The sequence below is a fragment of the Globicephala melas genome, chromosome 7 (assembly GCF_963455315.2).
Source record: "Globicephala melas chromosome 7, mGloMel1.2, whole genome shotgun sequence".
Classification (NCBI taxonomy): domain Eukaryota; kingdom Metazoa; phylum Chordata; class Mammalia; order Artiodactyla; family Delphinidae; genus Globicephala; species Globicephala melas.
This window is the reverse complement of record NC_083320.1, coordinates 11,584,744-11,612,640: the sequence shown is the minus strand read 5'-3', so window position 1 is coordinate 11,612,640 and position 27,897 is coordinate 11,584,744. Positions and strand designations below refer to the sequence as shown.

The 27,897-nt window shown below is 46.3% G+C and overlaps 2 protein-coding genes across 11 annotated transcripts in view; one reads left to right on the top strand and one right to left on the bottom strand.

Moving 5' to 3' along the window:
- RHBDD1 (rhomboid domain containing 1) overlaps nt 1-13,041 on the top strand; it is a 115,350-nt gene extending 102,309 nt beyond the window's left edge. For 5 of the 10 annotated variants that reach the window (XM_060301771.2, XM_060301770.2, XM_060301772.2 and 2 more), the window contains one exon: nt 11,359-13,041. In XM_060301771.2, coding sequence (XP_060157754.1) covers nt 11,359-11,453 — 95 coding nt within the window. In that variant the 3' untranslated portion in view covers nt 11,454-13,041. The remainder of the gene's footprint in view (nt 1-11,358) is intronic. The other 5 variants (XM_060301764.2, XM_060301765.2, XM_060301769.2 and 2 more) reach the window with 1 other exon arrangement.
- A 3,754-nt stretch (nt 13,042-16,795) lies between these two features.
- COL4A4 (collagen type IV alpha 4 chain) overlaps nt 16,796-27,897 on the bottom strand; it is a 121,036-nt gene continuing 109,934 nt past the window's right edge. Inside the window, exons 44-47 of the mRNA XM_030831177.2 lie at nt 24,538-24,654; nt 22,740-22,928; nt 20,749-21,035; nt 16,796-20,327 (exon numbers count right to left, since the gene is read on the bottom strand). Of these exons, the coding sequence (XP_030687037.2) occupies nt 20,064-20,327; nt 20,749-21,035; nt 22,740-22,928; nt 24,538-24,654 (857 nt within the window). The 3' untranslated portion in view covers nt 16,796-20,063. The remainder of the gene's footprint in view (nt 20,328-20,748; nt 21,036-22,739; nt 22,929-24,537; nt 24,655-27,897) is intronic.

Here is a 27,897-nt window from a genome sequence, read left to right as displayed (position 1 = left end):
GTGCCTGGGATCACAGGCTAAGGGACTGAAAACATTCTCTACGAAGGTTCGTTGGCGCTTGGAGGCCGTTGTAGATTTCCAGGACTCACAGAACACTCCATTTGTAAGCCCTGGTCCTGCCCACTGTGGACCAGTGCATCAGGCACAGTCAAGTGCATGCTAGCTGGCCTTCCTTGCCCTTGCCTCCTCCCTGCTAATGCCAGCTGGGGTAGCACAGGAGAGGGGCAGAAGGAAAGAGGATGGGGGCAAGTGTAAGTGGGCGTGTGGGTAAAAATGTAAACCAGGAAACAGACCACTTTGATTAGGCTTAAAGTAAAGCAGTTTAGAATTACTGCATCCGGGATTTGGTGTCTTATCGTCACAGATTGTATCTATTTGTATCTATTGTATCCAAATGTATCTATTGTATCTACTCTTCTGATGTGGAGTTAGAGGGATCCTGATCGTTCCAGGAAGATGCACTCAGCTATGCAAGGCAGTATGCACCGTAGCAGGAGTAAATCCTGAGCTCAGAGCTGGTTAAAATACTGTATCCACATCCGTACCCATAACCACATCTGTCTCCCAGGGTCTTGTCAGTCTCCTCTGCGCTGGAAGAAACCTGATATGACACAGAAACTGCTAGATGCTGGCGAATAGTCCCCGGGTTTCAGACCATCTAGACAATAAACAACTGCATAATATTCAGTGCAACGGCTTCTGTAGAGCCCATCTGTTTCAAAATAACCCTAATTCTGCTTACAGTGCGGAATGCTTTGTTGACTGGAATTTGTCCTAGTTTTCTTCAGCAGATTGAGTCATGAGCCTCTGGCTCCACCTGCCGGCAAGTGTAAATACTGGCGTGAAACCCAGGGTGGATATTTTCAGTTAAAAAAAAAAAAAAAATCTGAGCTGATTCTAAAAAGCTAGTGTAGCTCCGAATCACCTGGGAACTCATTAAAATACGGTAGCCTGGGCGCCATGCCAAGCCTGCCAGATCGGAAGCTCTCAAAGCGCTGTCCTGGTGATGCACGCACTCACCTCTGTGCTGGAGAACCTGAATGCAGTGAAGGTCAGGGGTGACCCCCCTGTACCTGCTCATCCTCAAGCAGGGAGAGTGACAGAGGCCGCTTGAGGTACCCACTTCTACCTATTCCAGTTTATCCAGGTAACTCTTGGTGATGAGAGTTAAAGCTTCATTGCCTTGGAGCTCATCAAAAAATTTTAAAAGTGGAAGAACCTGGCAAACACTCCTTAACCCAGTGCTCAAGGTTACATCACCAGTGATAAGTCATACGATCGGATGGGAAGGGCACTTCTCCTCCGCGGTCTTCTTCCCAAAACCCTAACCCCAGAGTAATGATGAGGAAAAGCATCAGACAAACCAAACTGAGGGACGTTCTGCTGTAGGCTGGCGCTGCGCAGGACTGTCAAGGTCACAGGAAATAAGAAAAGACTGAGACGGTACCACAGACCTGAAGAGACTAAGGAGACCTGACAACTAAATGGACTGTTGGCTTTAGTTGGGAAATTAGTGGCAAAACTGGTGAAACAGAGAAGGGAACAGAGAAGGGAAATTAGTGGAAAAACGGGTGAAATCCAAGTGGAGTCTGGAATTTCATTAATAGTAGCGCACCCATCCCTGTAAGTGGTTGATTTTGACAACTAGATCATGATAATGTAAGATGTTTGGCTGTATTGCCTTTGTAACATTCTTTAAATCTAAAATTATTCCAAAATAAAGAGTTTAGGGCTTCCCTGGTGGCGCAGTGGTTGAGAGTCCGCCTGCCGATGGAGGGGACACGGGTTCGTGCCCCGGTCCGGGAAGATCCCACATGCCGCGGAGCGGCTGGGCCCGTGAGCCATGGCCGCTGAGCCTGCAGGTCCAGAGCCTGTGCTCTGCAACAGGAGAGGCCACAACAGTGAGAGGCCCGCGTACCGCAAAACAAAAAACAAAAAAACAAAACAAAAGTTTATTAAAAATTAAAACGTTGGGGCATGGGGAGGGACACTGAATTAGACCAAATTAGTTGGAGGAAGTTGCCAAGAAGCACAGCATGGCCAGTTCTCGGCCCAGCTGTCAGAAGTCACGGCCAGGCTGGCTGACGGGGCAGGCAGAGTAGCTGCCCGGACTGCAGGCAGTGGAGGACGCAGCCTGCTGGTGTGGCCCATCTGCACCCTGCCTTCTTAGGCCAGCCAACCCTGATGGCTCACTGAGAAGCGAACAGCCGCGGATGTTGCACCTCTGTGCGGAGGTCTGAAATGTCCAATCCAGCACCCGTCATTGCACAGATGAGGAGCCCGAGGCCCAGGGAGAAGTGCCTCATCCAGGGTCCTCGTGGAGCCAGATGCAGACCCACATCCAGCGAAGTGTGTTCTTTTCCCCCAGTGATTCTCAGTGATCTGATACACTGTCTGCAGCAGAAACGCCGCCAGGGTGGGTTTTCATTAAAATGCACCTTCCTGCTCTCCAACCAGTTGATGCATAAGAATCTCTGGCTGTAGGATCTAGTAAATCTGCGTTTTTAACAAGTTCTCCATTATTGTGCACATGAAAGTTTAGGAATCACAGCAGCAAACCAGACAGCTGTCCCGTTCATAGAGTCTCCAAGACTGCCTGGCTTTGCCCAAACCTCTTGCATTTGAGCTACTGAAAACTGGGAGCCTAGCTCTGACTCCTGCCTTCACCGGCCAGTTGGTTGCTGTTCTATGGAAACTATGCTCATGGGACGGGGCCGCTAAAGGCCAGCAAGGGGAGAATTCAGCCGCAGCCACTCTTTTACGATGATGCCATAGCAAGTGGCAGGCAGCAGGGCTGGAACCCAGTGGGTCTCGGGAAGATGCAATTTTACATCTCTTTGAGCTCAATTTATTATAGTTTAAATAATCTCTTACCCACTTCCCTCTCCTAAAAAAAAAAAAATTAAAACTTAAAGATAATTAAATTTAGAAAATACTTAAATTAAAACTTACTCAAAGATAACCCCATGATCAAGAAGCAAGAGGAGGGGTGGTATCCAGGCTCTGAGGAAAAGGCTAGAAGTTCCATCCTGCTTGTCCTTCCCCTGCCCCCGCCACCGTGGCCCCATCTTAACATCATCAGGAAATCTAGCCATAAAAAGGCAGTGGAAGGCCTCCTCTGTCTAAGAGATGACGATCAGAGGGTCAGAGCTGATAAAGGGCCAGGAGCCGGAGAGGTCAGAGATTTGAGCAGGTAGACATTTGGACCTCGGGAATCCTTTAAGGTTGGAGGGTCCAAGTCCAACAAAGATGCAGGCCAGGCGGGAGGTACAGGGCAGCGGCCCTCTCTGGGGGTGTCCTGCTAGGGCCCTGTTTGCGGGCAGGTATGGGATCTCTATCAGAAACATCAGGAGAGGCCCCAGGCCGCAGCTGCCTGTCCTGGGCAAGTCAGGCACATTGGCCCTGGAGCTTCAGAGAGGAGTGTGGGATTTTAATAGTCCAAAGGGTCTTCATCTTTTTTCTAGCTTTGTCCGTACTTATGTGTGTGTTTGTGTGTGTGTGTGTGTGTGTGTGTGTGTGTGTGTGTGTGTATATATATATATTTTTTTTTTTTTTTTTTTTTTCCATCAGAACTCCCTGCCCACAAAAGACTTCCTCATTCTACTTTCAGTTTTCTCTTTTCTGTTGTAAAATATGTTCTCAAATCTCTCCCTCCAGGCAGGGCCCTTGTCTGGTTTCTCTCTGCTGTCCGAGCCAGGCACGTAGGCCCTCGTGGGTACTAGGCAATGAGAATATGGAAGCAAAGGGAGCCCTGCATCTAGTTTTCCAAGAATTTTCTTATATCTGTCCAGTAGATATCAGTAGGTGATTTTGAATTTAAAGAAAAAAAGAAAAAAGGTACAGCCCCAAATTACTGGGGAACTAGGAAGGCTGTTCCTCCAGAGGAGATAGTCAACCTCTTCTCAGTTTCCAGAATCAGCTGATGTGATTGGGTAAACTCCATCTGAGGCACCTTCAGATTGCTGGCCAAAAGGCAAGCTGTTTTACATCAAAGAAAATTTGAAACATCCTAAAGCCATTAAATGTATATAAAAGGTGCTTGAAAATCATTCCTAATCTCATTTAAATCCCTCTTGATAAAGTGTTAAGGTGGTGACAGAATTGTGAAGGGATTTAAGACAGATTGATTTTTAAAAATGGAAAATCCCTTTAGTATTAAAATTTGCATCCGGGCTTCCCTGATGGCTCAGTGGTTAAGAATCCACCTGCCAATGCAGGGGACACGGGTTCGATCCCTGCTCGGGAAGATCCCACATGCCGTGGAGCAACTAAGCCCGTGTGCCACAACTACTGAGCCCACGTGCTGCAACTATTGAAGCCTGTGCACCTAGTGCCTGTGGTCTGCAACCAGAGAAGCCACCACAAAGAGAAGCCCACACGCAGCAACAAAGACCCAACACAGCCATAGATAGATAGATAAAATCTGCATCCATTTGTTTAAAGAAATACGTGCTTCATGTTACAGTGGTTCCTAATGGAAGACCCTCTTCTCCTCAGCCTCTCTTTTTGCTGCCCCTCCAGCCCATCGAGAGTTATTTCTGTAAGAATTTATAAGCTGTTCTCTGTTTAGAAAATACATGATATAGTTAATCACCAAGGCTGACTTTTGCAACTGGGCCTCTTGCTAAAACCTTGTCAAGGGAGATCCTAATTCTAGATACTTTGTGATCCAGAAGATCTTACTGTTTGCAGTGAACCTTATCTAAAGGAGAAGGTAAAATTTCCTGCTGCTTTTTAAACAGATCCTGCTTCCAAATCAAGTTGAAAGGAATAGTATTGTTCGGGTTTACAGATTCTGGTTTTGGGGTTAAGGAAGACAACTAACACACCTCATGTCTGGAGCAGAGTAGAAAGGGATCTAGGTGTGACTCTTGCCTCAGTCCCTGACCAGCTGTGTGGCCTTGGTAAGTTCCTTGAAATCTTTAAGCCTCCATTCTTCTTTCTATAAAACAGACGAGGAAATTCTACTCAGAAGGATAAGTAGAATAGAAACCACATACAGCAATATGGTGAGTCTCACAAACATAATGTAAAATGAAACAACCCACAAAAGGTACATATTATATGAATCCATTTATGGACAAAAGTAGACAAAATGAATCTCTGCTGTAAGAAGTCAGTGGACCGCTTCTGGAAGGGAGCCCATGGAGGCTTGTGAGTGCTGGAAATACTGTATTTTGGTCTGGATGTTGGTCCCATGTGTTCAGTGCATGGAAATTAATAAAGTTGTACACTTTTTAAAAGGAAGGGAGAGTAAAGTAGAGTGAGCATGTAGCAATTGCCCAGCAAACATTTATTGTCTCCTCCCGGACTTTCACTTTTTGTTCTAGAGGTCATACCATGTGTTCTCGATATTGCCAAAAAAACTCTAGATCTGACAGAGTGGACCCAATATTTTAGGTTACTCGAATTGCTAACTGGGTTATTAAGTTGATTATAATTATCAACTTAACTTGATTTTGAAGCCTGTTGATTTGAAGTCAGTTGTGTCCATTAATGGTCCCCCAAATTAACCAACTAGAACAGAGAGAAAAGTACAACAGGGAAAGTAGCAACTGAGTTGATTTCCATTCAGAGCTTCTCATTTGGGGATTCCAGATACTGTTTCAGAACTAAGAAATCCCACCACTGTTGATTTGATCAGTTGAGGAGTGGAAATGTGAATTTTTCTCTCTCAAATCACATCTAAATGTTACCTTTATTGTAAACCATAATCTAACTTCCACCTGTATGAAAGTTACGAGATTTTTAGGTGAATTTCAAACTCTTTTTTTTTTTTTTTTTTTTTTGCGGTACGCGGTCCTGTCACTGCTGTGGCCTCTCCCGTTGCGGAGCACAGGCTCCGGACGCACAGGCTCAGAGGCCATGGCTCACGGGCCCAGCCGCTCCGCGGCATGTGGGATCTTCCCGGACCAGGGCACGAACCCGTGTCCCCTGCATCGGCAGGCGGACTCTCAACCACTGCGCCACCAGGGAAGCCCTCAAACTCTTTTTAAAGCAATGGACGGATGGATAGATGATAGATCATTATAATTAGTGCCTCAAAAAGGAAAGTGCTCGTATTGTCCTTGGGCACCTCCTACTTTAAAAGAATATCTTGCTAATTGTTGGGCTTGGGGTTCCTTCCAGGCCTTTTTGGTCATAGTAAATGACTTAGCAACTGTCCTGTCAAAAGACATTTTGGAAGCTTTAGAATTCATGGAATTCTAATAAAGTAACATTTTTGAAAGAGAGAATATGGGTCCCATGCTGTTGCCCTCATTTGACAAAAGCAATCCCAGAGAGTACAGGAATATTTAGAGGTTTCTTGGTTTAAAAAAAAAAAATTTTTAAGTGATTGCCTCCATAGGTCCCCAATTTAAGGGAAAGATAAGCCATCTTGAGGCTTCACTTTAGTATAATTTCACTGAATGGCATAGAGGGCTCGTCAGATCACGGGCAGGACCTATGAATACAGCAAATTAAACATCTCTATTTACAGGGCTGGCGAACAGTAGGGGAAATGGCCATCAACTCATGGCATTCTTTTTAGTAATTCTTATGTGGATGAAATTGCTTCTCCTCCCTTAGATGTAAAATGCAGAGGTTACTGCATTATACATAAGGGTAGAGAACTGAAAATTTTTCCATCAAGAACCACAAATCAATAAATCTTATGATCTCACTACTGGTGCTATAATTGAGCTAAATCTTCTTAAACTAGGCACTGCTCCTGAGGTCCTTTGAAGCATGCTCACTGTTTCTTTGAGTAAAATTGAGGGCTGACCTCCATTTACAGGACCATAGAAGCAAGGCTCATAAATACTAATGTTCTGTACCAAGTTCATCAGAGCAAGGCTGTTTCACCCAGACCTGTAAATGTTCAATGCATGATTTAACTCAGTGGAGAAAAGAGGTCTCAGCTGGGCTCTCCAGTTTTCGCAGTGCCCGAAAGTCACAAAAGTGTGCTGGCATGTGGAGGTTGTGAATTACCTTTTTCGTATCTGTCTCTTAGAGGACAAGTATTTAGTAAGTAGTGACTCCACACTTTGTACAAAACACTGCCAACTGGTCCTCAAACAGAATTGGGCTCTATCTTTTAAGAAGTCTTTGGTCATTTTATTTGGTATATGTCTTTTAGCCAGTGATATGAACAGGTAGCCATTTAACCCATATGATTCTCAGTGATGTTAGAGGTTAGAAGTCCTGACATCCAGTGCTCATCAGGCATTAACTGCACTGCTGGCACTCAGCTAAGCATTTTATATGCATCCTCTCTTATTCTCTCAACAGTCCAGCAAAGGAGCTACTGTTACTATTTGCATTTTATAGGTAAGGAAACTAAGGCCGCGTGAAGGTAACCTACTTGCTCAAGGATGTGTAGCTGTAAGTGGAAGAGTCAGGATTTTATCCCAGTCATCAGACTCCAGAGTCACGGCAAGGACCCTGGCAGCCACCTTGTTCTGCACCCTCTCCCCTGACAAGTGAACCAACCAGAGCCTGCCGGAATGAAGACTTGCCTGGGGTGTCCTCTCTAGTTCCAGGCAGGGCCGGAAGCATCTCCCATTTTCCTAGCAACACTTTTTCCAATATACCCATGGGGACCTCTTCTCCTTTTGCCGTCTAGCTGAGGCCCATCCAGATCCTTTTCTGTGTGCTTAATACATACAGGTAGATGTGGAAAGCGCATTTCTTAGACCCTTTGAGAAATGCCTGCAGAGGGTCCTGGAGGCTAAGGAGAGAAATCATAGGTCATGTGACACAAGCGGAAAATATAGAAATGGTTTAAAAATAAATGAGGAGGTGGAGAATTGGAAGACAGAGCTTAGCTGAGGCGGAGGGGAGCAGCTGGAGGCCTGGTCCCCAGAGTGGCACTGACCCAGAGCACAGATGTGACGAACAGGGTCGGGGGGTTGCTGACTGACATCAAATACATAACTGCCGTCAACATATCACAGGTTAATTTAGTCTTGAAAACTTGCCAAGAAAACTAACTACCAGCAAGAAGAATGCAGTTCAAAGGCTGAAATGAAGCAGTTAAATCATTCTGCAGACAGTCAGGTGGCTTTGATGTTAACAGAAACACTGAGCTTGAAGGATTTAAAATACCCATAAAACATCCACATCAGGCGTTGTCATTATTGTTGTTTTGTTGCTATACACAAGGCCTTTCCAGGGGTCCTAAAAACCCAAACCACTCTAGTAGTCAGTAGAATTTAAGGGGACCCAGTGCGGGAACTTTGTAGTCACATCTGTGATGACAGCACAGCCCAGTCGATTTGAGAGCTTAGGCTGGATCTTCTTCTTTTTCTATTTTCAGATAACAGTGAGCTCCCTGCATATCCGTGAAGGAAAGGGACCCTCTGGGTTCTGGCAGGAGGATGAGGCACAGCGAAGGGATGTGATAACATACTCGGCATGTTAGTAGGATCGGCAGTGTGGGGCTGTGGAAGAGGAGGAGAGCTAGAACTGCAGCCGGAAGACCGATAGGTGCAAGTTTTTGCTTGCCTTCACGCTAGCTTTGTGACCTTAGGTGTGTCCCTAACACTCCCTGAGCCTCAGTTTTTTTCATCTGTAAAATTGGCATCATGAAATTGGGAGTAAAAGCTAATTCAAATTGGATACCTTAAAAGGCTCTTGTGGGGCTTCCCTGGTGGCGTGGTGGTTGGGAGTCCGCCTGCCGATGCAGGGGACGCGGGTTCGTGCCCCGGTCCGGGAAGATCCCACATTGCCGCGGAGCGGCTGGGCCCGTGAGCCATGGCCACTGAGCCTGCGCGTCCGGAGCCTGTGCTCCGCAACGGGAGAGGCCACAGCAGTGAGAGGCCCGCGTACCGCAAAAAAAAAAAAGAAAAAAAAAGGCTCTTGTGAAACAGTGATTATTGTTCCTCTCTTAATGTGAGTTTTCTACTTCAGCACGTGGCATTTCTTCTGTTGGCCCAGCCGTGGTTCTCCTTCAATGCCCGGAGCATGGGTCTAGAGAGCATTTGTGCCGGCTGGCCATTTTGAGAGCTGAACCCCCAGAACCTTCACAGTCTGCCCCCTCTGATTCCTCCCTGCATTTCCGTTTATGGAACAGGCTTTTCCTCTTGGACACTGTGATTCCCTTTGGGAGTCTGAGCATCTTTCAGCATCTATGGGCTCGTGCCCTGTGGCCTGGAGTCAAGATGACATGTTGAGCTTGCTTCTAACTCCGCCCACAGCCAGGCCTCCCAGTTCCCCGCCCAGCTGGAATGGGCTGTCACACACTGGCCCGCGCTCATAAGTACAATTAAGAATGGACTTGTTAAAAACAACCGTTAAAAGGAAAGCAGGAGTTGGAGCTCATTGTATAAAGCACTTTTAAGCAATAAACTAATGGTAATTGGATTCATGAGTTTCTCTGTAATTTCAAAGTGTTTACCACTTTGAACAGAGAGAAATTCCTTTACAAATGTATGTGGTGAAAACCATATCCAGTAAAACTTTGAATCTTATAGTATTCATAAAATCTTTATGGTAAAAGTCTTACACGTTTGAACAGCATCTTTAGTGAAAGTTGGTAAAATGACATATACTTCACTTATCAAAAAACCTCCAAGTGGAGTTTACCCAGCGGGAGTGAGTGCCGGGCTTGGCCCACCAGGATCACTTCTGGGTGGACTAGTCAGGAAATGTTACAAGGGGTCCAGCAGGGGTAATTCCCTCACGTCTCAAAAGGAAAGGACAATCAGACATGGGTAAGTGTTGGGGTCTCTATCACTGTGGGGGAAAAAATGTAAAAAGGGGTTGCTTTTGACTGCCTTTTTAGAAAGTTCTCATTGTCTGACAACTGAAATTCTAGTGGTGGCTTAGCAAACTGACTCTTAGTTTCACACTTTCTCTAACATCTTTTCATCATTGTCTTAACAACCACCATGTCAATATATTACCTGTCAGCGTCTCCGACAAGGTACCACGCTTGGAGCGAGAGCGGGTGGGGTCAACTGTTCACTTGTTTTCCCTCCTGGCTCTGACCCTCTTGCCCATCCACCCTTCCCAGCTAGGCCAGGGCTTCCAGAGTCAGTTGTGTCAGAACCTCAGAGGGCAACGTTGAATGTGGTGGTCTGGCCGTAACATATACCTTTGGAAGTCATAGGCATGTGCCGCTGAGTCAGGCCCTTATTTTTCTTGAACAGCTTCTGTGTGTGCGGGGCTGTACTGGGCACTGGGGAGCAGAGAGAAGCGTCAGAAATGTTCCTGCCATTTGAGAGCTTGTGATTCCAGTAGGAGAGAGCAGCGGTATGCACAGTGGCTGCCCTGTCTGGTGGGATGTGGTGACTGTTGCATGCGGACCACTGAGAGGAAGGTGCTGGAAGCTGAGGAACTTGAATTGGGAGAGAGCTCTTCCATTGGGGGTGGCCAGAGGGCAGTGCGATTTGGATGGGGCGTTGGAAAACGAGTAGGCCTTTCGATGGAGGGAGGTGATGGGAGTGGGCCTCTCAGAGTGAGTTTACAAGGTTAGCAGAGGCTCAGAAGGGGAAAGGTGCAATCTTTCTGGTCCGCATGCTTAGACGTGAACCTACTGTTTGCATGTATCCATCAGTGACGCCCTGCATGGCTGCCTCATGGAGGATATTGAAGCTCTTTCATTAGATTTAGGTTTCTGGGTCCTTGAGGTCAAGGACTGTCTATTGTTATTCCTTTATTATCCCCCTACAGTGCCTGGAAGAGTGTTTTTTTAATGCAGTGATTGAAATGCTTATATCACTGCAAATTATATGTTCTGTTTGTAGCCCCGAGAAACCCTTTTCAGTGATGATTTCCATGGCCCACATGATCTTCAAATATTATGCCTGCATTTTTGTCTGCCTGCCCAGATATTGGTCATTATGGTAACACAGCCCCTGCTCTATGGGCCATGATGCCCTGTGGGGGCTTGTGAGTTTCAGGCAGGCGTGATTCCCACCAGCTGGGGAAGTACAGGAGGCAGCAGGTTAGAGGGAGGAAAAGGGCCCAATAGGAGAACCCTACGAGCACACTGGGTGAGGATGTTACAGACAGTGACAGTTATTTCTGGGCATTAAAAGAAATAAAGTAAGCCCTTGAGACATTTTGGAAATTAAATGATGCAAATTGTGGAACATGATGGAAAAGAACATAGAAATGGGAGGATTGTCAAGAAGTTTCAAAATGAGTCAAATTAGTTTCATGGACTGGACCTCGCTAAAAATGTTTACTTTTTGTTGAAATGTAGTATTGACCTCTGAAATATGTTTGTTACATTTCTGTTTCATGCTAATATAAAGATGACACCCAAGCCATCTTTTTTTCCCCCTTGGGAATCCTAGGATGCGGTGCCCTGTAAATGTCAGGACAGTGGATGGGCAGCGCTTGATTCTCCCTCATGCTTTCTCTCTACAGGAAATCGCAGAAATAGCCCCCCGGCCTATCGGTTCCATCTCACACCAGAAGAAGAAATGAGGAGAAAGCGGCTTCACAGATTCGACGGCCAGTGAGGTGACCCAGCCATGTGAACAAATGTGATCCAGCTATGTTACCATTGCCCCCAAGCCCCCACTTAGTTTTGAACAAAAGCAGAGGGCACTATGACCGTCCCAATTGCTCACATCTGCCGTGGCCCTTCGTCCTATGGCCTCTGTGAGTCTAATTTGCAAGCAGATTGACATCTTGAGACCAGGCTTGTTGGATGCAGCTCACAGCCCTCTGGGAGTGGCCCACCTCCTGGCCTTGTCTTCTTGCAGACAGAAAGTCAGCGTCTCCACCTAGGGTCCAGTTTCCACACTCATTTCTCTCACTGCTGACTCAGCCTTGTTTTGTCTTTGAAGACCGTGACCTTCGCCAAGAGGTTTGTGTTCACCAGCCCAGAAGATCAGGCCCTCATTCTGCTCAGTGCTCGACTTGGAAGGAAGCAGGGAGCCATCCCTCATCCTCCTGGCATGTTGCCATGGTGACTTTCCAGGAACAGGACGTGGCTACCATCGCAGGCTGTCGTTCCGGTCTCCCTTGCCCAAGCGCCTTGGCTCCTTGGGCCCCCCATATCTGGATGGTGGTTGCAGTGAACCTGCTTTGCTATGCTATCACTCTGCCTTCACGGGATGTGTAACTGGAAAAGCTTAAGTAAGACCTCAGATGGGAAACCACTTACACACTCCATGACACAGCAGGCGGCATCCACAGTTGGGCTCCCAGCAGCCTCTCCAGTGGCGATGTACCATCCCGGAGATGCAACTTGTATTGAACTAACCAGCAAAGCAGCCAGAGTAGTGACCAGTGGGTTGGTCACTGAGAAATCCCTCGTGACGAAGTATTTTTTTCTCATAAAAGTGCCTTTTAATTGACCACTGTTAACAGCCGCTTGTCCTACTCACCCGTCCAAGACACTCCCCAAACCCACAGACTGCAAGTCACTTAAGGTGTTTCCTGGTGCTTGTGTTTCATGAATAAAAGGAAAAAGTCACATATCACTGATGTCTTATTTCACTGAGATATTTACGTTTAAAGGGAGTTAGAAGCAGAAAAGGATCTTCCTGTTTTGCTTTATCTGGCATTTATATAGTTTTCTGATTATGAAAGTAATATATATACCTTGTATATGTATAAAGCGAACATCTGGCAGGAAATGTACCCACATGTTAACAGAGGTTATTTTGGAAGGTGGAGTGCATAGGAGTTTGCTTTCTGTTTTTTACGATTTTGTATTGCTGTCTTTTAAAAATGTGTGTATACGTATGTTACGTGTACTACTTTTGCGGTAGGAAAACTGATTTATATAATAATAAATCAAGAAATATATAATCAGGAAAATGGACTCAATAATAAGTGTTGTGTATCCGCTGATAAAATTTACAATATAAACAGAAATACAAAAAAATACATGTGCGATTTAAAAAATCACCGGTATCCCCACCACTCAGAGGTACCCAGGGTTAACACTTTGGGGATATTGCTTTCTCAGTCTTTGTATACATTTGACAGATTTGCAGCATACCAACTATGCAGTTTTGTATCCGGTTCCTAATCTGAATTGACCTGGGAGAGGCTTTGCCACTTGCATGTACATGAGCTAAGAAAATCACCACGTGGGACCTGGGAGCACCTTGACCTGCCAGCTGGCACGTGTTACCTGAGCTCCTTGGGTTAATTTTTGATTGATATAAAGCTACGTACAGCATGTTTAGAGTATGAATTGTATCTCTGAGTCTCGTAGCTTCAAACATTTTAAAATTTAAATGTTCAAGCTAAATGTCTTTTCTCCCAAACTCTTCGAATTTGTTTCCCATGCCTCTGTTGGGAGTAAGCTCATTCTTTTTTTTTTTTTTGAGGTACGCGGGCCTCTCACTGTTGTGGCCTCTCCCGTTGAGGAGCACAGCCTCCGGACGCGCAGGCTCAGCGGCCGTGACTCACGGGCCCAGCCACTCTGCGGTATGTGGGATCTTCCCGGACCGGGGCACGAACCCGCGTCCCCTGCATCGGCAGGCGGACTCTCAACCACTGCGCCACCAGGGAGCCCCGGAGTAAGCTCATTCTTAACATGCCATCTTCTCATAGCACATTGTAAAGGTAATTCTGTTATAACACTTATATCTTGCCCTATGACTTTTTGTGCACAACTGTAGAAAGACGTGCCTTCTGCATGGGAGCGCGGGTTATGAATGGCTCTGGGATGAGGCCTGTGTCTTGTTAACTCTACACTTCCGCCTCAACCCTGCCACCCAAAGGCTGGCGCCTGGCTCCCAGTAGGGGCTTATTAAACGTTAGCTTCCCCAAAGTGTTTTTTTCAATGCATTAAAAGTCCAACCACTATATATGGACGTATATATATATATATATTTTTACTGCTGTTGAGTCCAATAATAGTAGCTCCTTGCTCTGTTTCACTTGTCAGATATAAAGACACCAGAACTGAATTTCAGATGTGTACCTGTAATATGCATGCCGTCTTTATTTATGGAGTGAAACATCACTAAACTTTACAGATGTGGGAAAGGTCACTTTAGTTACAAATATAAACCGGTTATCTTAGCACAACAGTAAAGGTGTTTTGGAAACTACTGTAATTACTTTGTTCAGTTAATAGGCTTACTTGTAACCAGTGCTTATTATTTTCAACATCCGTCTTATTTTTTTTCCTACAAGAAGGAATCTCCAAAGTTATGCCAAAAAACTGGAATTGGATTGAGAAAGACAAAAGCCAGTGCATTCGACTGTCTCTAATAGGAAATAAGCATTTAGAGCTGGTTTTAAATTTGGTTTCTTTGCTTTAATAGTAATTTCCTGATTGTTAAACATCCCCACACTTTGGTTGTGGTTAGTCAACTTATGAGACCTCTTAATTCAGAATCTTTCCTTGGTTCTCAAGATGAGGGAGCAGTTAAATTGCTTCCTCTTTGCGACCTTGGAAGTATTTAGTGCCGGTGATTCCAAAGTTGTACATGATTGTTCAAGGCTCCTCTGTGCTTTTAAGCTGTCTGTTTTTGAGGCCCAGACAGTAAATGGCTGGTTTTTGTAGAATCGGGGCCAGTCTACATATTGGTCACACATTCCGCCGCTTGGGGAGTAAGTTAAAGGGCTGAGACCCACCACCAAACAAGGACAGTAAAACAGAGGGTGTGGCCAACTTGCCACCGACTTCCCAAGTCCTAGTTCATCTTGGGAGAGTCAAATAGTCATTAAAACAAAACAAAACAAACCTGTCATCTCTTCCTTTCCCTTGCCATGGATTATTGCAGTCATTTCCTTTTTTTTGCCCCTAGTCTTTCATTTTAGAGTCACAGACTCCCTGCTTAGAAGGACCTTAAAATCTCTCAGTACATTGCTCAATACTTAAAATACCTCTTCACTCAGTTCTACACAGCGCTGCCAGTTATCTTCCAAAACCTACTTTTGCGATGCCACTCACCATCTCAGTACCTTCTATTGTCTCTCTGTTGCCAAAGGATAAAGGTCAAACCCATTTGCCTCAACCATGGGGCTCCAGCCAGCCCTTCAGCCTCATCCCCCCGTATCTATAACAGAGTCTGTGCTGCTAACTGGTCTCGCCGTCCAAGCTGCGAGCTTTCCTAACCCTGTGACTTAACTGAAGCAACCTTTTCCTCTCCCTCTGCCCATCCAGATTCTCCCCGTCCTGCCATCAGACACCACAACCCAGAATGATCTGCTCTTATAGGGTGTTCATCACAGTTACCACAGACCACTTAGAATTAATTGCTAGTTATCCTTCAGTGAGAGGACTGTCTTTCTCTCTAGATTGTAAACTTCACAAGGGCAGGAACCCTGCATGTGTTACTGTGTATCTCTTCACAGTACCTGAAACAATGCTTTGTCTGGAATGTCAAAACCAATAAACGTTTGTGGATTGAAACAGAAGCTCATTTATACCATCGCCAGTGGCACACATGAAGAGGTGCCCATGGCTGCTTGATACTGTTGAGGGTGTGTGTGTGTGTGTGTTTTCTTGAATCACAGGAAAGAATCACTTGAAAGAAAGCTTTTGTCCATAGAAACAGAAAAATCCAGGCCTTTCCCAACACTTCATAAGACAGCATGCTCACCAGATGGTGGTGAGAGGTCTCCATCCTCCCTGTGTCAGTCTGAGGCATGCCCCACGTCACGAATGCTGCGACCTACTGCACAAAACTCAAGATTCCAGGACATTCAAAGAGTATCACCAGGGAGCCCCTATGGGTACCGCCAAATCTGGCCACTGTACTTTTGCAGGTGTGTTTGATGTGTCTGTGCTAACCCTTTTTTTTTCTTCTTCTTCTTCTTTAGGGGCAAGGAGAGAGTGATCTTGACATCTTGTTTAGATCTTCAGGTGAACTGACAGATTGGAACATACGATTTATACTTTATCAAGGAAAACTGAAACATTGCTAGTAGAGACCATTGAATTTGGAGGTCATACATACTGCTGCTTGGGAAGAGAATTATGTAATGAAATCAATAGTATGGGAGGTGATGGGGTGGGTAAAATACAATCTTTAGCGACTGATGGACCAGGGTTCAAGTTCTACTGGGTGCTGACTGTGTGACCCTGAGCGAGTTATTCATTCTCTCCAAACCTCAGTTTCCTCGTCTGTAAAATAGGATAGTTGAGAGGTTGAGGGGAGCACCTATAACAGGGTTCATACAGTTTCTGTCACACAGTAGGTGCTCAAGAAATGTTAATTAAACAGCATTATTTTTCTGTTGAGAAGTTGGACCAAATACCACTCAAGTTCCCTCCTACTTAAAAAGAGTTACTTCATGAAACAGGTGAATATTACCTGTGAATATCGGCACTGCAGCCACCCCTGTGCTCAGCAGTGCGTGGGCTATAAAAATATAATCATCACAAACCCCTAACTGCCAGTTACTCTGGTCATCAGTAACAGTACCTAACGTTTTATATCTCTTTGTAGTCATATCTCTTACTCTTGGCCCTTACAGCAACCTTGTGAAACAGGTGGTTCAACTAATGGGACAGCTGAGACCCGCGGGGTCTCTGCCCCATGCTGGAGGGTGCATGCAACTCAGCAGAGGCTGCTGCAGGACGGCCCGGGCCCTGAGGCCTGATTTCATGTCTACCCCACCCCATCACTGTGTACAGGACAGTGCTTCCAGGAGCTTCAGAATCCCACGCTTTCCCAAGCCAAGGGGGTCACTTTCCACACTCTGCTCACATGCTCTTCCCATCTGCAGATCGCACCTCTACCACGTGTAACCTTTCCTGTTTTCCCTACTGAGCCAGACCCAAGGTAGGCTGTATTACAAGGTAGGTTAAGTAGTAAACTCACTTTGGCTTGAAAGAAAATTAATGCACCAGATAAAACACAGTTGTTTTTGGAGGTCATTGCAGAATTTTTATACGTAATAAGTGATATTACAAATTGTAATACAAGATTTCAATGTCAATAGCAGGTCAGGCATCTTGCAAAGTTTACATGTTGAAAGTCTTTAACTTTACAACCCTAGGTTAGAGAAAGGGATGCAACTTATCAGACACATTTCACATTTTTTCCTATGAATCATTAAATATTTAAGCACCATAAAATTCAAGCATTTCACACAGATGTGGCAGCCAGCCTTGGTGGTCGAAAATGCATTATGCAGAGTCTCTGGCAGATAATAACAGTGACAATTGCAGAGTACTGACTTTTAATGTCAATTGTTTTGTTCCCTGCAGAACTTCCTGATAATGACCCTGCAGGAAATTGTGAGTTTTGTGTGTGTGGTACAATAACTTTGAGAATTGAAATAAAATAGCATTCCCAAAGACATTAAGAATTGGCCAGGTATAAATAATTCTAATCAGTAATTTATATGCCCTGTGAGAATCCTTATGTTAATTCTACTATGTAAAGAATCCCAAGAAACATTTTTCATATTAAACAGCTTGTTTTAAATAGAAGATGTGACCATAATAAATATACAAGGTCTGCTATCTGCTGGACATAGAATCTAACTTAATTTTCAATGCAAGAGTAGGTGTTACGTCCCACTTTGTAAATGTGGAAAATGAGGCTCAGGGAGTTGGTATAACTCACCCAGGGTAACACCTCTGGAGAGTGACAGAGCTGGATTGAAGCTTGGATTCAACCAACTCTAAAGGCACATCTTTCCACTATTCTTGCAGCCACACCAAATAAAAGTAACTATTATCATTTTAGTCTGGTGAGCCGATAGAAGCACAAATCTAATGTAATTTCCTGGAAAACAGAATGATTTCCTTTATTATCATCTCTAAGAGGCTCAAAATAAAATGCTTGATAAAATCCAGTTTTAGTGGACCATTCTGTTCCTCTTTTCCCAAGCACCAATAACAGGTACACAAACTCTGTAGAGGTGATTTTATAGTAGAACGCTTTGACGATCATGAGGGAATACAGATTACAGCATGAGTTAAGTCATATCACATTTCCATGAAGAGTCTTCTCTCATTGTCACATCTCTCAAATCTTATTTCTGAAATTTCAGTTTATGGAAAAGTAAGCTATTTTTCAGGAGGGGGCTGACTCACTGTGGAGGACTCACTGTGCAGGAACGTGCCCACTTAATTCGGGCTGTTATTTCAAAATTTATTTGACCAGCTTATTAAGATAATTCTAATACCAAAGTTAAGGTGTTTAAAATAGCAAGCAAGATATGTTTCCTATGGCCCATCGATCACCCTTACCTCTTCCCAGAAAGTGCTCTCGGACCAATTTCATGAATGAACATGATGAAATTTTAGAAGGCTTGAATTTTGATAATATATGATAAAACTTGTGGCAACAAAATTGTAATTATAAACAAGGTTGAAATTGGGTTCAATACCAAATATTTAGCATGCCATAGGAGAGTTTCAAAAAATTAATAAATGGGTCAAATGAACTAGGAAATATTCTGGTACATCAAGACAATATTTCCTCTTAAAATGTACATTTTTTCTTCTTACCAGGAAGTAGCCTTAAAATAAATTGTCCCCCCATCCGGGGGACACCCCAGAGCAAAATTCATTTGAAATATATTCTGCATGTAAGTGCACACTCCCAATCAATGTTTGCCAAGGAAAGCATTTCTTATAAACAAAGTTTTAATTGAGTTTTTCTTAATTATTAAGTGCATTGAAAATAAGCACTGAAATGAATGTCACTTTCTCGTGAGAAATTTCTTTAGTTTTCTCTAGAATAACATTTATTTAAATAAGGAAGGCAAGTTTCCTAGAAATCTTTTCCAATAAGCCTTCTAACTTCTAGGATTAGACCACTGAATTCCCAGCAAAATAGAAAACCTATCCTTTGCTATACAGAAAATTACTCACTATAAAGTGACATATCTTCTAAGCTTTTACAGAAGATATTAATGCCAAATATCAAACTGCTGCTTTGCTCTAGTACTGATATAAAATATAAGAATGTTTTTAAGATTAGAAAAGCAGGATGCTCCTGTAAAAACCAATAACAGGAACATAAAATTCAAGTTGTAGGTAATCTTTGTTTCATTTAAAAGAGTGCTAGGTCTTTTGGGGGCATGGGGTGATGATGACTTAAATGAATCTTCTTACCTAAGTTTAATTAAGTCGGCCCTTAATTTTCTCCCAAGTGCATAATGATAGCTCTGTCACTTCCCCGTATGAGATGCCATTATGTGGATGGAGGGAAAGTGTCCGTTGCACGCCCTCTCTGTGAGGCAGCTCTGCAGGCGCCCCCAGGGAGGGGAACAGGATGCTTTATGTGAACATGGCCCCATGTGGCTCCAGTCCCATTAGCACGCACACTGGAAGACAAGCCAGACCCCGACTGGGCAAAAGCAGTCTGTTTGGAAGTTGACGGCAGTGGGGAGTCAATTCTTGTGAATCGCTGCCTTAATATTCATTAATAGCTTTTCGACTCTTAATCCCTCACTGGACGTATATTTTTCCATAATTGCTACTTTTCCAAAGGGTTGCCAAAGCAGGCATTTCTGTTCTCTGAAAAATGCAGAAGAGAACATAATGTTTTATGTTCATCTGTGATGTGTTTTATGCTAATGTCGCATCTCTGGAATACAGCGACCGTGGTCCTTCCTGGCATAATGATTCATTCTGCTTTGAAATGAACTCTTCAGGCTGGCTGTGTGGATTTTTGTTTAATCTCCGTGGGTCATAGTTTTACAATTAAAGTGCATGGAAAAACAGATTACAGAGGAAATCATTTTGAAACGTAGGAAATCTCTACTTTCTAGTTTCATTTGTTGGCCTATTTATTTTTTCCTGTAAAATCCATCCAGAAGCCCACTGTATTACAGAGTAATTGACTTCAATTGTTTGAGTTGCTATTAACCAATGAATGACGTTTTCAGTAATGTAATTTGTATCATCTATTTGCCTTCCCCTGAATTAGCATACTTTTAAATAAAGCCAGCTAAGAATATCCGGGTTTCATGTAGGTTGGTAGGTCCAAACAAATCCATACGTGTAGCGTTTGCTTAATCTGTCCCAAACGGAGGAAGGGATTACAGTACTGTGGGAACAACCACATCGAAACAGAAGGAACAGCTAAACCAGGAGTCCAAGATGAGCACCACTGAATCTCTTAGCACAGCCTAGGATGCCTTCACCTCCTAGCAAATTTCTCTTGGTGACCTGATGACAAGCGGCGGGTTCTCTAGCTGTGCTTCACACAGACCTGGCACCTGCTAATTTTCTGGCGCTGGGCTTGGCTTTCTTTCAAGGTGTCCGGTGAGGGTGCTGAGGAAAACTGCAAGTCAGGTCTCACAGTTGTCAGCCAGAAGCTATACTCATTTGCAAAAAAGTGGCAAGTTCCCTGACGTCCTTGGCATTCAAGGAACGGTGCAGCTCTGAAATCCTCCAGGCAGCTGCCGGGTGACATGAGGGCCTGGCCGCCTCCTTGGTCCCCAGCGCCTGTGTGCTACCCGGACAACAAGAGAGAATTAGGGCTCAGACATCTGCAGACAACCCCCTACCCATCCAGTGACACGCCGAGGTCTGGGCCTGATTTACATTTTCCCTGAAAATCATCCCAGGAGAGAGAAACTACAATCTGCTGAGGAAAGGAGGCGCGGGAGACGTGAGGGGTGTGCATGCAACAATAAACCACTTTCGCTGAGGGCTGATGCAAACCCATCTTCCAAATTCTACCAAAGTTTAAAAAAAAAAAAAAAAAATGGACAATAAGAAAAAAGAGTGGCCCTGCATCTCCACAGGCTATAGTCTGTGGTGGCCTTCGTGACCCCATGTCCTACTGCCGTCCGGTCTGCACAGGACTCTCAGAATTTCGGTCCAGTCCGGACGGAAGGGGGCTTAGGGACGGCGGGCGCGCAGGGGCTCACCATCAGGAAAGAGTACCCGATCCAGAGGCTCCTCCAGGCCCGCGGACACGGCGGGACAGACTGGTCCTGACTGTGCACGGCCACGGCTTGCGCGGGGGCCTCGCACACGGCGCAGCGGCTGATGTACGGGCGGATCTCCTCCTCCGAGAGCGGCGTCATAGGCAACGGCGCGGCGCTCGCCAGCCAATAGGACCTGTCGTTCCTCCGGGCGTACTGGCACACTTGGTGGATGTTGCAGTGGGCGAAGGGCAGCGTGCTGAACATGGGGAGGCAGGAGCCCGCCAGGCCTTGGGAGGGAAGGCAGCAGCATGGTGTGCGGGGTGCAGAAGCGGCCTCCCCGACACGGCCCATCTGCGCGCACACGGTCTGGCATCGGGAGGCTCTGGCCAAAGCCTGCTGCTATGGCGGCGAGAGCACGATGTGCCCCTGACCACTTGGGCCGCCTCCGCGGTCTCAGGGGCCAGCCCGCATTCCCTCGGCCACTTGTCACTGTCTCGGGAGCCAAGCAGTAGGCCGGGTGCTGGAGGGAGAGGTGAGCACAGCTCTTCCCCGAGAGCTTCAAGAAGCTCCTAGCCCGGCCTGATGGGGGAACGTGAGGGGCAGACGGGCCCTGGGAACACAGCAGCACAAGCCCTGAGAAGTGGAGGCACTGGGGCTTACAAGAAGGATGGCTGGAAAAAGTGACTCTACGCTAGGACCTGAATTATGAAAAAGATCTGGCCGGGTCTGGAGATGGTGGTGACCATTCAAAGGAAAGGCCTATTTATACAGCAGTAAAGAGGGCCAGGGGTAGTAAGGGGGCATGGAGCTCAAAGAACTCAAAGAAATTCACTGGGGGGAAGGTGGGGAGAGCAGGTCTGGGTCTGTCTCAAGGGCATCCCAAGGTAAATCAGACCAGAGGATGCGGGCTCTGTCCACCTTGTTAAGGGGTTTGGATTTTATTCCCAAAGCTCTGCAGAGCGAGGCCATGGTGGCTCTGGTTAGACCAGGGCAGGGGAGGTGACCCATGGTACACATGTAAGTAGCTGCCCCTCTAGGCCTGCACCCTTTCACCACCCTTATGGACTTGGGGGGGGGTGTCACAGCCCAATGAGAGCCGTGACGAGACTCACCTTAACACCAGCTGTCCCTGTGGGCACAGCCCTCCTGCACCCACCACTCCAGCCACCACTATCTCGGGGAGACCACGAGTGCCAGCACCCAGGGGGCGGGGGGACTCAACCCTCGGCTTAAAAATCAGTTCCTGCGGCTCACGAATCCACTATTGAAAACTGACAGATAGTGCCAAGGATAACTCCCTGAATAAAGTTCTGATGTTGCTTAAGGTACAAATTTGCAAACAGTAGATAAATAAGTCCTAGTGATCTAATGCACAGTGGACTGAACATAGACAACAATGTTGTATCCTAATCATCAATTTACTAAGGATTAAATCTTAATTATTCCCACCACAAAAAAGAAGTGATAGTTATGTGATACGAGGGAGGTGGCAACTATCGATACAGTGGAATCATCTTATGATATATCGGATCAACACTTTTGTACACCTTAAACTTACATCATGTTATATGTCAAATGTATTTCAATTTTAAAAATTGGCGTAGGTTGAGGAGTTGATGCTGGCTAATGCCACACCATATAACCACCAGGGTACCATTTTACATCTAAACTCAGGAACCAACCATATCCTGATCAAATCATTTACACTGAGAAATAAAAATTGCACTTTATATCAGAGTTACCCTTAAGAATTATTTTTTTTAACTAATAATAAGTAGTCAGATAATAATAACTATAGCCAGAATGAGCTGCTTTGGCACCTCTCAGGATCATAGGTTTAACAGAATTAGTTGAGAATTAGCATGGTAGTTGAAAAAGAAAAAAAATCCCATAGATGACTGATCGTTTAAGATGTTGATGAATCCGTAAAACTAACCCCAAAGTTTTGCTCTTAAGCAATGAATCTGGGTGACCGCGTGCCAGCTACGTACCAAGGTCTTGATTGTGAGCTCTCTCCTGTCCTTCCAGGTATAACAGACTATACCCGGTCCAGAGCCTGGGCATGCCCGTGGGGCAGGTGGGTTCTCCATCTGTCTGACTGTGGAGAACCAGGAGGAAGCCACTGGGGTATACAGGGCCGAACCCTTCGGGCCCAGGATCCCCCACGGGCCCAGGAGGGCCTGGAGGAATAAAGAAACACAAATAAATAAAGGCCATTTAGCGAGTTCAGTTTAACAAGCATTCTTAACACCACCCCGTCTGCTGCTGTGCTAAGTACTCAGGGAGCAGAGAGGAATGTCCCCCTCACACAACTGCAATGTACACCAGCAACTCATCCAGCAAGGACCTGTTCCAAGCAACTTCTAGCTGCTTGTCTTACATTAGCACAAAAACAGATGAAAATCCCTGGCCTCCTAGAGCTTACGTTTTACTCAAAGAAGAGAAATGACAGTAAGCATAATCGAAAGGTAAATTGTGAAATACTTAATAAGTGATAAGTGCTGAGAAGAAAAGAGCTGGAATGACACACCCCATGTAGGATCTCCCAGACCCCTCCGACTAGACTGGGAACCTGCTCTCTGAAAAGGCGAATCTCAAAGTTAGTCTTTCTGACACCTCCCAGACCTGTCCCATTGTTCTGCCATATCGTCAGTTCCAGTCTAAGAAGGACAAGGGCTTGGAATCCATATGTTTGGCTTTGTAGCTCTTCTTTTATAAGGGAGGGAGGCGGAAGGAGGGCCGAATTCTAGAACTCTTGAAGTGGCTGGTGGGAAATGAACGGTTGCACAGAATGTGGGCAGGAGCCCCTCCTTTGGCATCTCTAAAGGGCTGACCCATGGAAGAAGGCCCGTGGCTACTTCTAATTGCCAAAAGCAAAAGGTGAGGTTAGACTCTGAAATCAAACGGTGTTTTAAAAATGTGTTGTCTCTGGAAGACTGGCAGCTCTTCTCATCTATACACCAGAAGTTACAAAGTGGTAGCTCGCGGACTGCATCGTGCTCATGTGTTCTGTTTGACTTACCAAGATCTGATGAGTTAAGATTTCCGGCTAGAAAAGCAGAGTGTAGGGAACGTTGAGCCCGCATTTCTACGTGGCAACAATTTCTACAGAGCCGAAGCTGAGCTGCTGCTTTTGGACTGCAGCTTCCATTTTCTTGCAGTGCCCCGTCCTCAGTCCCTCTCCCACCCCTTCACCTGCTTCTCATTAGTAACCCGGTACTGCCAGACAGATACTCTCCAAAGATGAGAGGGTATCTGGGAGCCTTTGGGCCCTAACATATTGCCTAGTGTGTTATCGTTCAAATTTATATTCTGTAGAGTCTTATCTCTTCTCATCCAAGGCCCACTCTCAAATATTTCTCTTAAGGAACAGCCTTGTATTCTATATAAGTTGATTGATGGCTGTATGCTAAGATGAATGAACTCAGAAAACCAGAGGCCAAGTGATTCAGTCAGTTGTAGATGTGAGACCACCCCCGCTGTCCCCAAGATCTTCAGCACAGCCTCTCAGTGGCAGTCACACAGCCAATGCCAGGCTTACCTGGGGAAATGGCAGAGCCTTTTAGGTTAATGTACAGCGTTTTGGGAAAATAATGGCTTGACCTGTTTTTATGATGGTCGAGTATCAGTTAAAATGTGGAGGACACATCCTGTTCTGTTCTTGTTGCTTTGTCTCCCTAAAGCCTGGTGAGTGGATGTCTAAGGCAAATGCTTAAGAGGCCAGGGGATCTTGTAAACAGTCTTAGATCCACTGTGCCAGGGAAAAGAAGAGAAACCGAAACTCCTTACCTGGTACTCCTGGGAAGCCCGCTTCTCCCATGTCACCTTTGTGTCCCGGAGGCCCAGGGGACCCTGGAAGGCCATCCTCGCCTCTCCTGCCATCCAGCCCGGGCTCTCCTTTGCACCCTGCAGGGAAGTTCACAATGGTGATGATGACAGCAATGTGACACCCACTAGGCTAGGATTTACTGCGTGGATTCCTCGTGTCAGCCCTGGGCCTCCCATTTGGACCAAGCAGCACTGGCTCATTCCATCCCTGCAGCTACCTGAAGTTGGGGTTATACTGTCTCCACTTGGCAGTGGGGGTAATTGAGGCTCTAAGAGATCAAGTAACTTGATCAATTAAGGCCAATGAATCATTAATGGGCAGAGTCAGGATCTGAAGCCAGAGCAGCGAGGTGTTGAGTGAGACATTTTCACATTTTCTTCATAGTCTTGTATATTTGACCTGGTTGGGTTTTTTTTTGTTGTTGTTGTTTTTAACATTGAACACATCTGGCTTTTGTAATTAAATATTTTCCTTAAGAATAATTTTTTGGAAGCCTGAATGGAGGAATGAATAAAACTTAATAGCATTTAGTTGAGAGTCAGGTTACATTTAAAGCAAGGGCAGCAATTTTTTTTTTTTTTTTTTTTTTGCGGTACGCGGGCCTCTCACCGTTGTGGCCTCTCCCGCTGCGGAGCACAGGCTCCAGACGTGCAGGCTCAGCGGCCATGGCTCACGGGCCCAGCCGCTCCGTGGCACATGGGATCTTCCCGGACCGGGGCACAAACCCGTGTCCCCTGCATCGGCAGGCGGACTCCAAACCACTGCACCACCAGGGAAGCCCAGGGCAGCAACTTTTAACAACAGTTCTTTGTTGAGGGTTACAAGGTGCTACCCCTTTATGTGAATTATCCAGTTCAGTCTTCACAGCAGCCACGTGACGAGGTGCTCCCACATGCCAGGCTACCAGTGGGGAGACGCAGGCTAAGAAAGGCCATGGTGCTGACCACGTGTAGTGAGGAAACAGGCCTGGCAGGCCGAGGGCAGAGGCTGCACCATCCATCTCCAGACCCTGCTTGGTGACCAGGGCTCAGGCGTGTTCCCTGGAGCCTCGGCGGCCAGCCGTCACACTGAGACTCGAGCGGTTCTTTAAGTGTTTGGCTCCTTTTGGCCCACGACATAAGTTCATTAGCCACGATCTCCTTTGGTCTGGGTAGCAGATTTGGTCCCTGCCTGTGGGGGACTTTGCAGCCCTTCCCCTAATTACCTGAATCACGAGTCCCTCGAGGTTTCTGTTCTCTACCTCTATTCTCTCTCCCTCTCTCCCTTTCTCGATCAGTCTTCTCTGTCCAATTCCTCTCTCTGCCACAAATTAGCCTAAAACCAACCATTAAGTCCAAGAGGGCTCACTTCAGTAGCTGCCCCTCTTTTCCACGCCGGGACGTGTTCTTCAAGGCAGCGGGGGCCACCTGAGGATGTGGCATAGGGCCTGCCGTACTCAGGGGACCAGACATCTCACTCGACTCCGCTCTCACACAGGCACCCTTAAAGCCATCTGAAGTACATGCCCCCCAAACGTCACTGCCTTTACATTTTGTCCTAAAATCGCCTGCCAGAGTGGCCCCCACAAACCTCCTCTTTTCATCCCACATCCAGCAGCCACCACCACCCCTACACCCGACGCTGGTCGCACTACGTTCAGCGTGGGCGTCGGGGGCAGTCCTGGCTTTCGGGGTGCTGTGATGTCACTCTGTCTCCTCTTGGATCATAAATTCTCTTGGAACGTCCTGCAGTGCCTGGACTACGTTCTTACATGGTCACCATTCAGTAAGTGAGAAAGGAAACCTCTCCTCCCCATGGAGGGGAGGGACGCCCTCCCCTGTCTAACTGGGCAGAAGCCTCTTCCTGGATGGCACTGCGGTACGCGAGTTGGTGCATCTCTTTCCACCAGCTTCGAAGAGAATATCCGTTATCTCGGAAGGAACCTAAGCCCGCATGGTGAGCTCAGAGCACTCTTTTCTCTCCCACCCAACGAGGTGATTCCAACACGTGGCTACTGTGCGATCCTGGAAAGGGCTGCCCAGGGCTAATGAGACGGTGAAGCAATGGGCGTATCACAGACAAGGCAGCAGACATTCCTTCCCAAGTATGGACATGCGACGAGCTCACCGCCCCGTCTGGAAAAGAGTTCCCTGCCAGATGTTACAATAGAGGCTTTGCTCCCTTTAGGGGAAGACAAAGGGAAATTGTCAGCAGATGACGTTTCTGAGAGTCAGGAAGGAAGGCTTTTGTTAACTCGAGTTGTGTACCCAGAGCTTTCTACTTGGAACTTGTTTTACAGAACAGACCTACGTCTAAAAGCCCAGCAATGTTGGATGGAGTCCCTCCTCTGAGAGAGTCACGTGTTGACTAGAAGATAAACGCTCCCAACAGGATGTTGGGAAGTCCATTAGGCAGTGACCGTTCAAACCAGAATGGAAACCACTTTTGCATTCATCACAGGAAGTCTCAGCCTTTGAGGGCCACCCAGGAAGGAAAAGTTGTAGATCAAAGAGATGTGTGGGGCTTCCCTGGTGGTGCAGTGGTTCAGAGTCCGCCTGCCGATGCAGGGGACGCGGGTTCATGCCCCGGTCCGGGAAGATCCCACATGCCGCAGAGCGGCTGGGTCCGTGAGCCATGGCCGCTGAGCCTGCACATCCTGAGCCTGTGCTCCACAGCGGGAGAGGCCACAGCAGTGAGAGGCCCGCGTACCGCAAAAAAAAAAAAGAGATGTGTGAGTAGAGAAGCATTAGACCTTCTGTGATCGAGAGCTCTTAACAGACTCAGGTTTTACTTAGTGTGGCCATTACCCACTCATACTGGGTAGCAAAGAATCAGAACTTCGTTTTTCTCTATGTAGGTTTCAGCGGCAGCCCTTGGATACAAAATCAGCTTAGCAATGAAAGAGGTTTTGAGGGAAAACAGGAAGAAAACCACAATGTCATTTTAAGCGAAGGTGGTACTTTGCAGGGGCAGCTGATCCTTCACAACAAACCTTGGGGTGGTCTTTACAGCCCCACACACCCTGCTGAAAGAATCGCCTTCAGAAAAGGACAGATGATGCAAGTCCATCACGGCTGGGCCACTTTAGACCCTTAGAATATACCTGTCACTTTTCAGTAACTGGATAGCACGGCCAATGCATCTAGGGTGGCCAGTGGGAGCAGACAGGGAGAGGGGACCAAGGAATACATTGCTGGCAACGAGGGTTCTTTACAACAGGAGCTGGGTTGGGGGCTGTATCAGAGAAGAGGGGGCCCCACAGAAAGCAGTGGGTTGGGAGCGGGTACACAGCAGGGCCAAAAGGAGCTCCAGGGAAGCTGGACCACAGAGCAGTGCAGCCC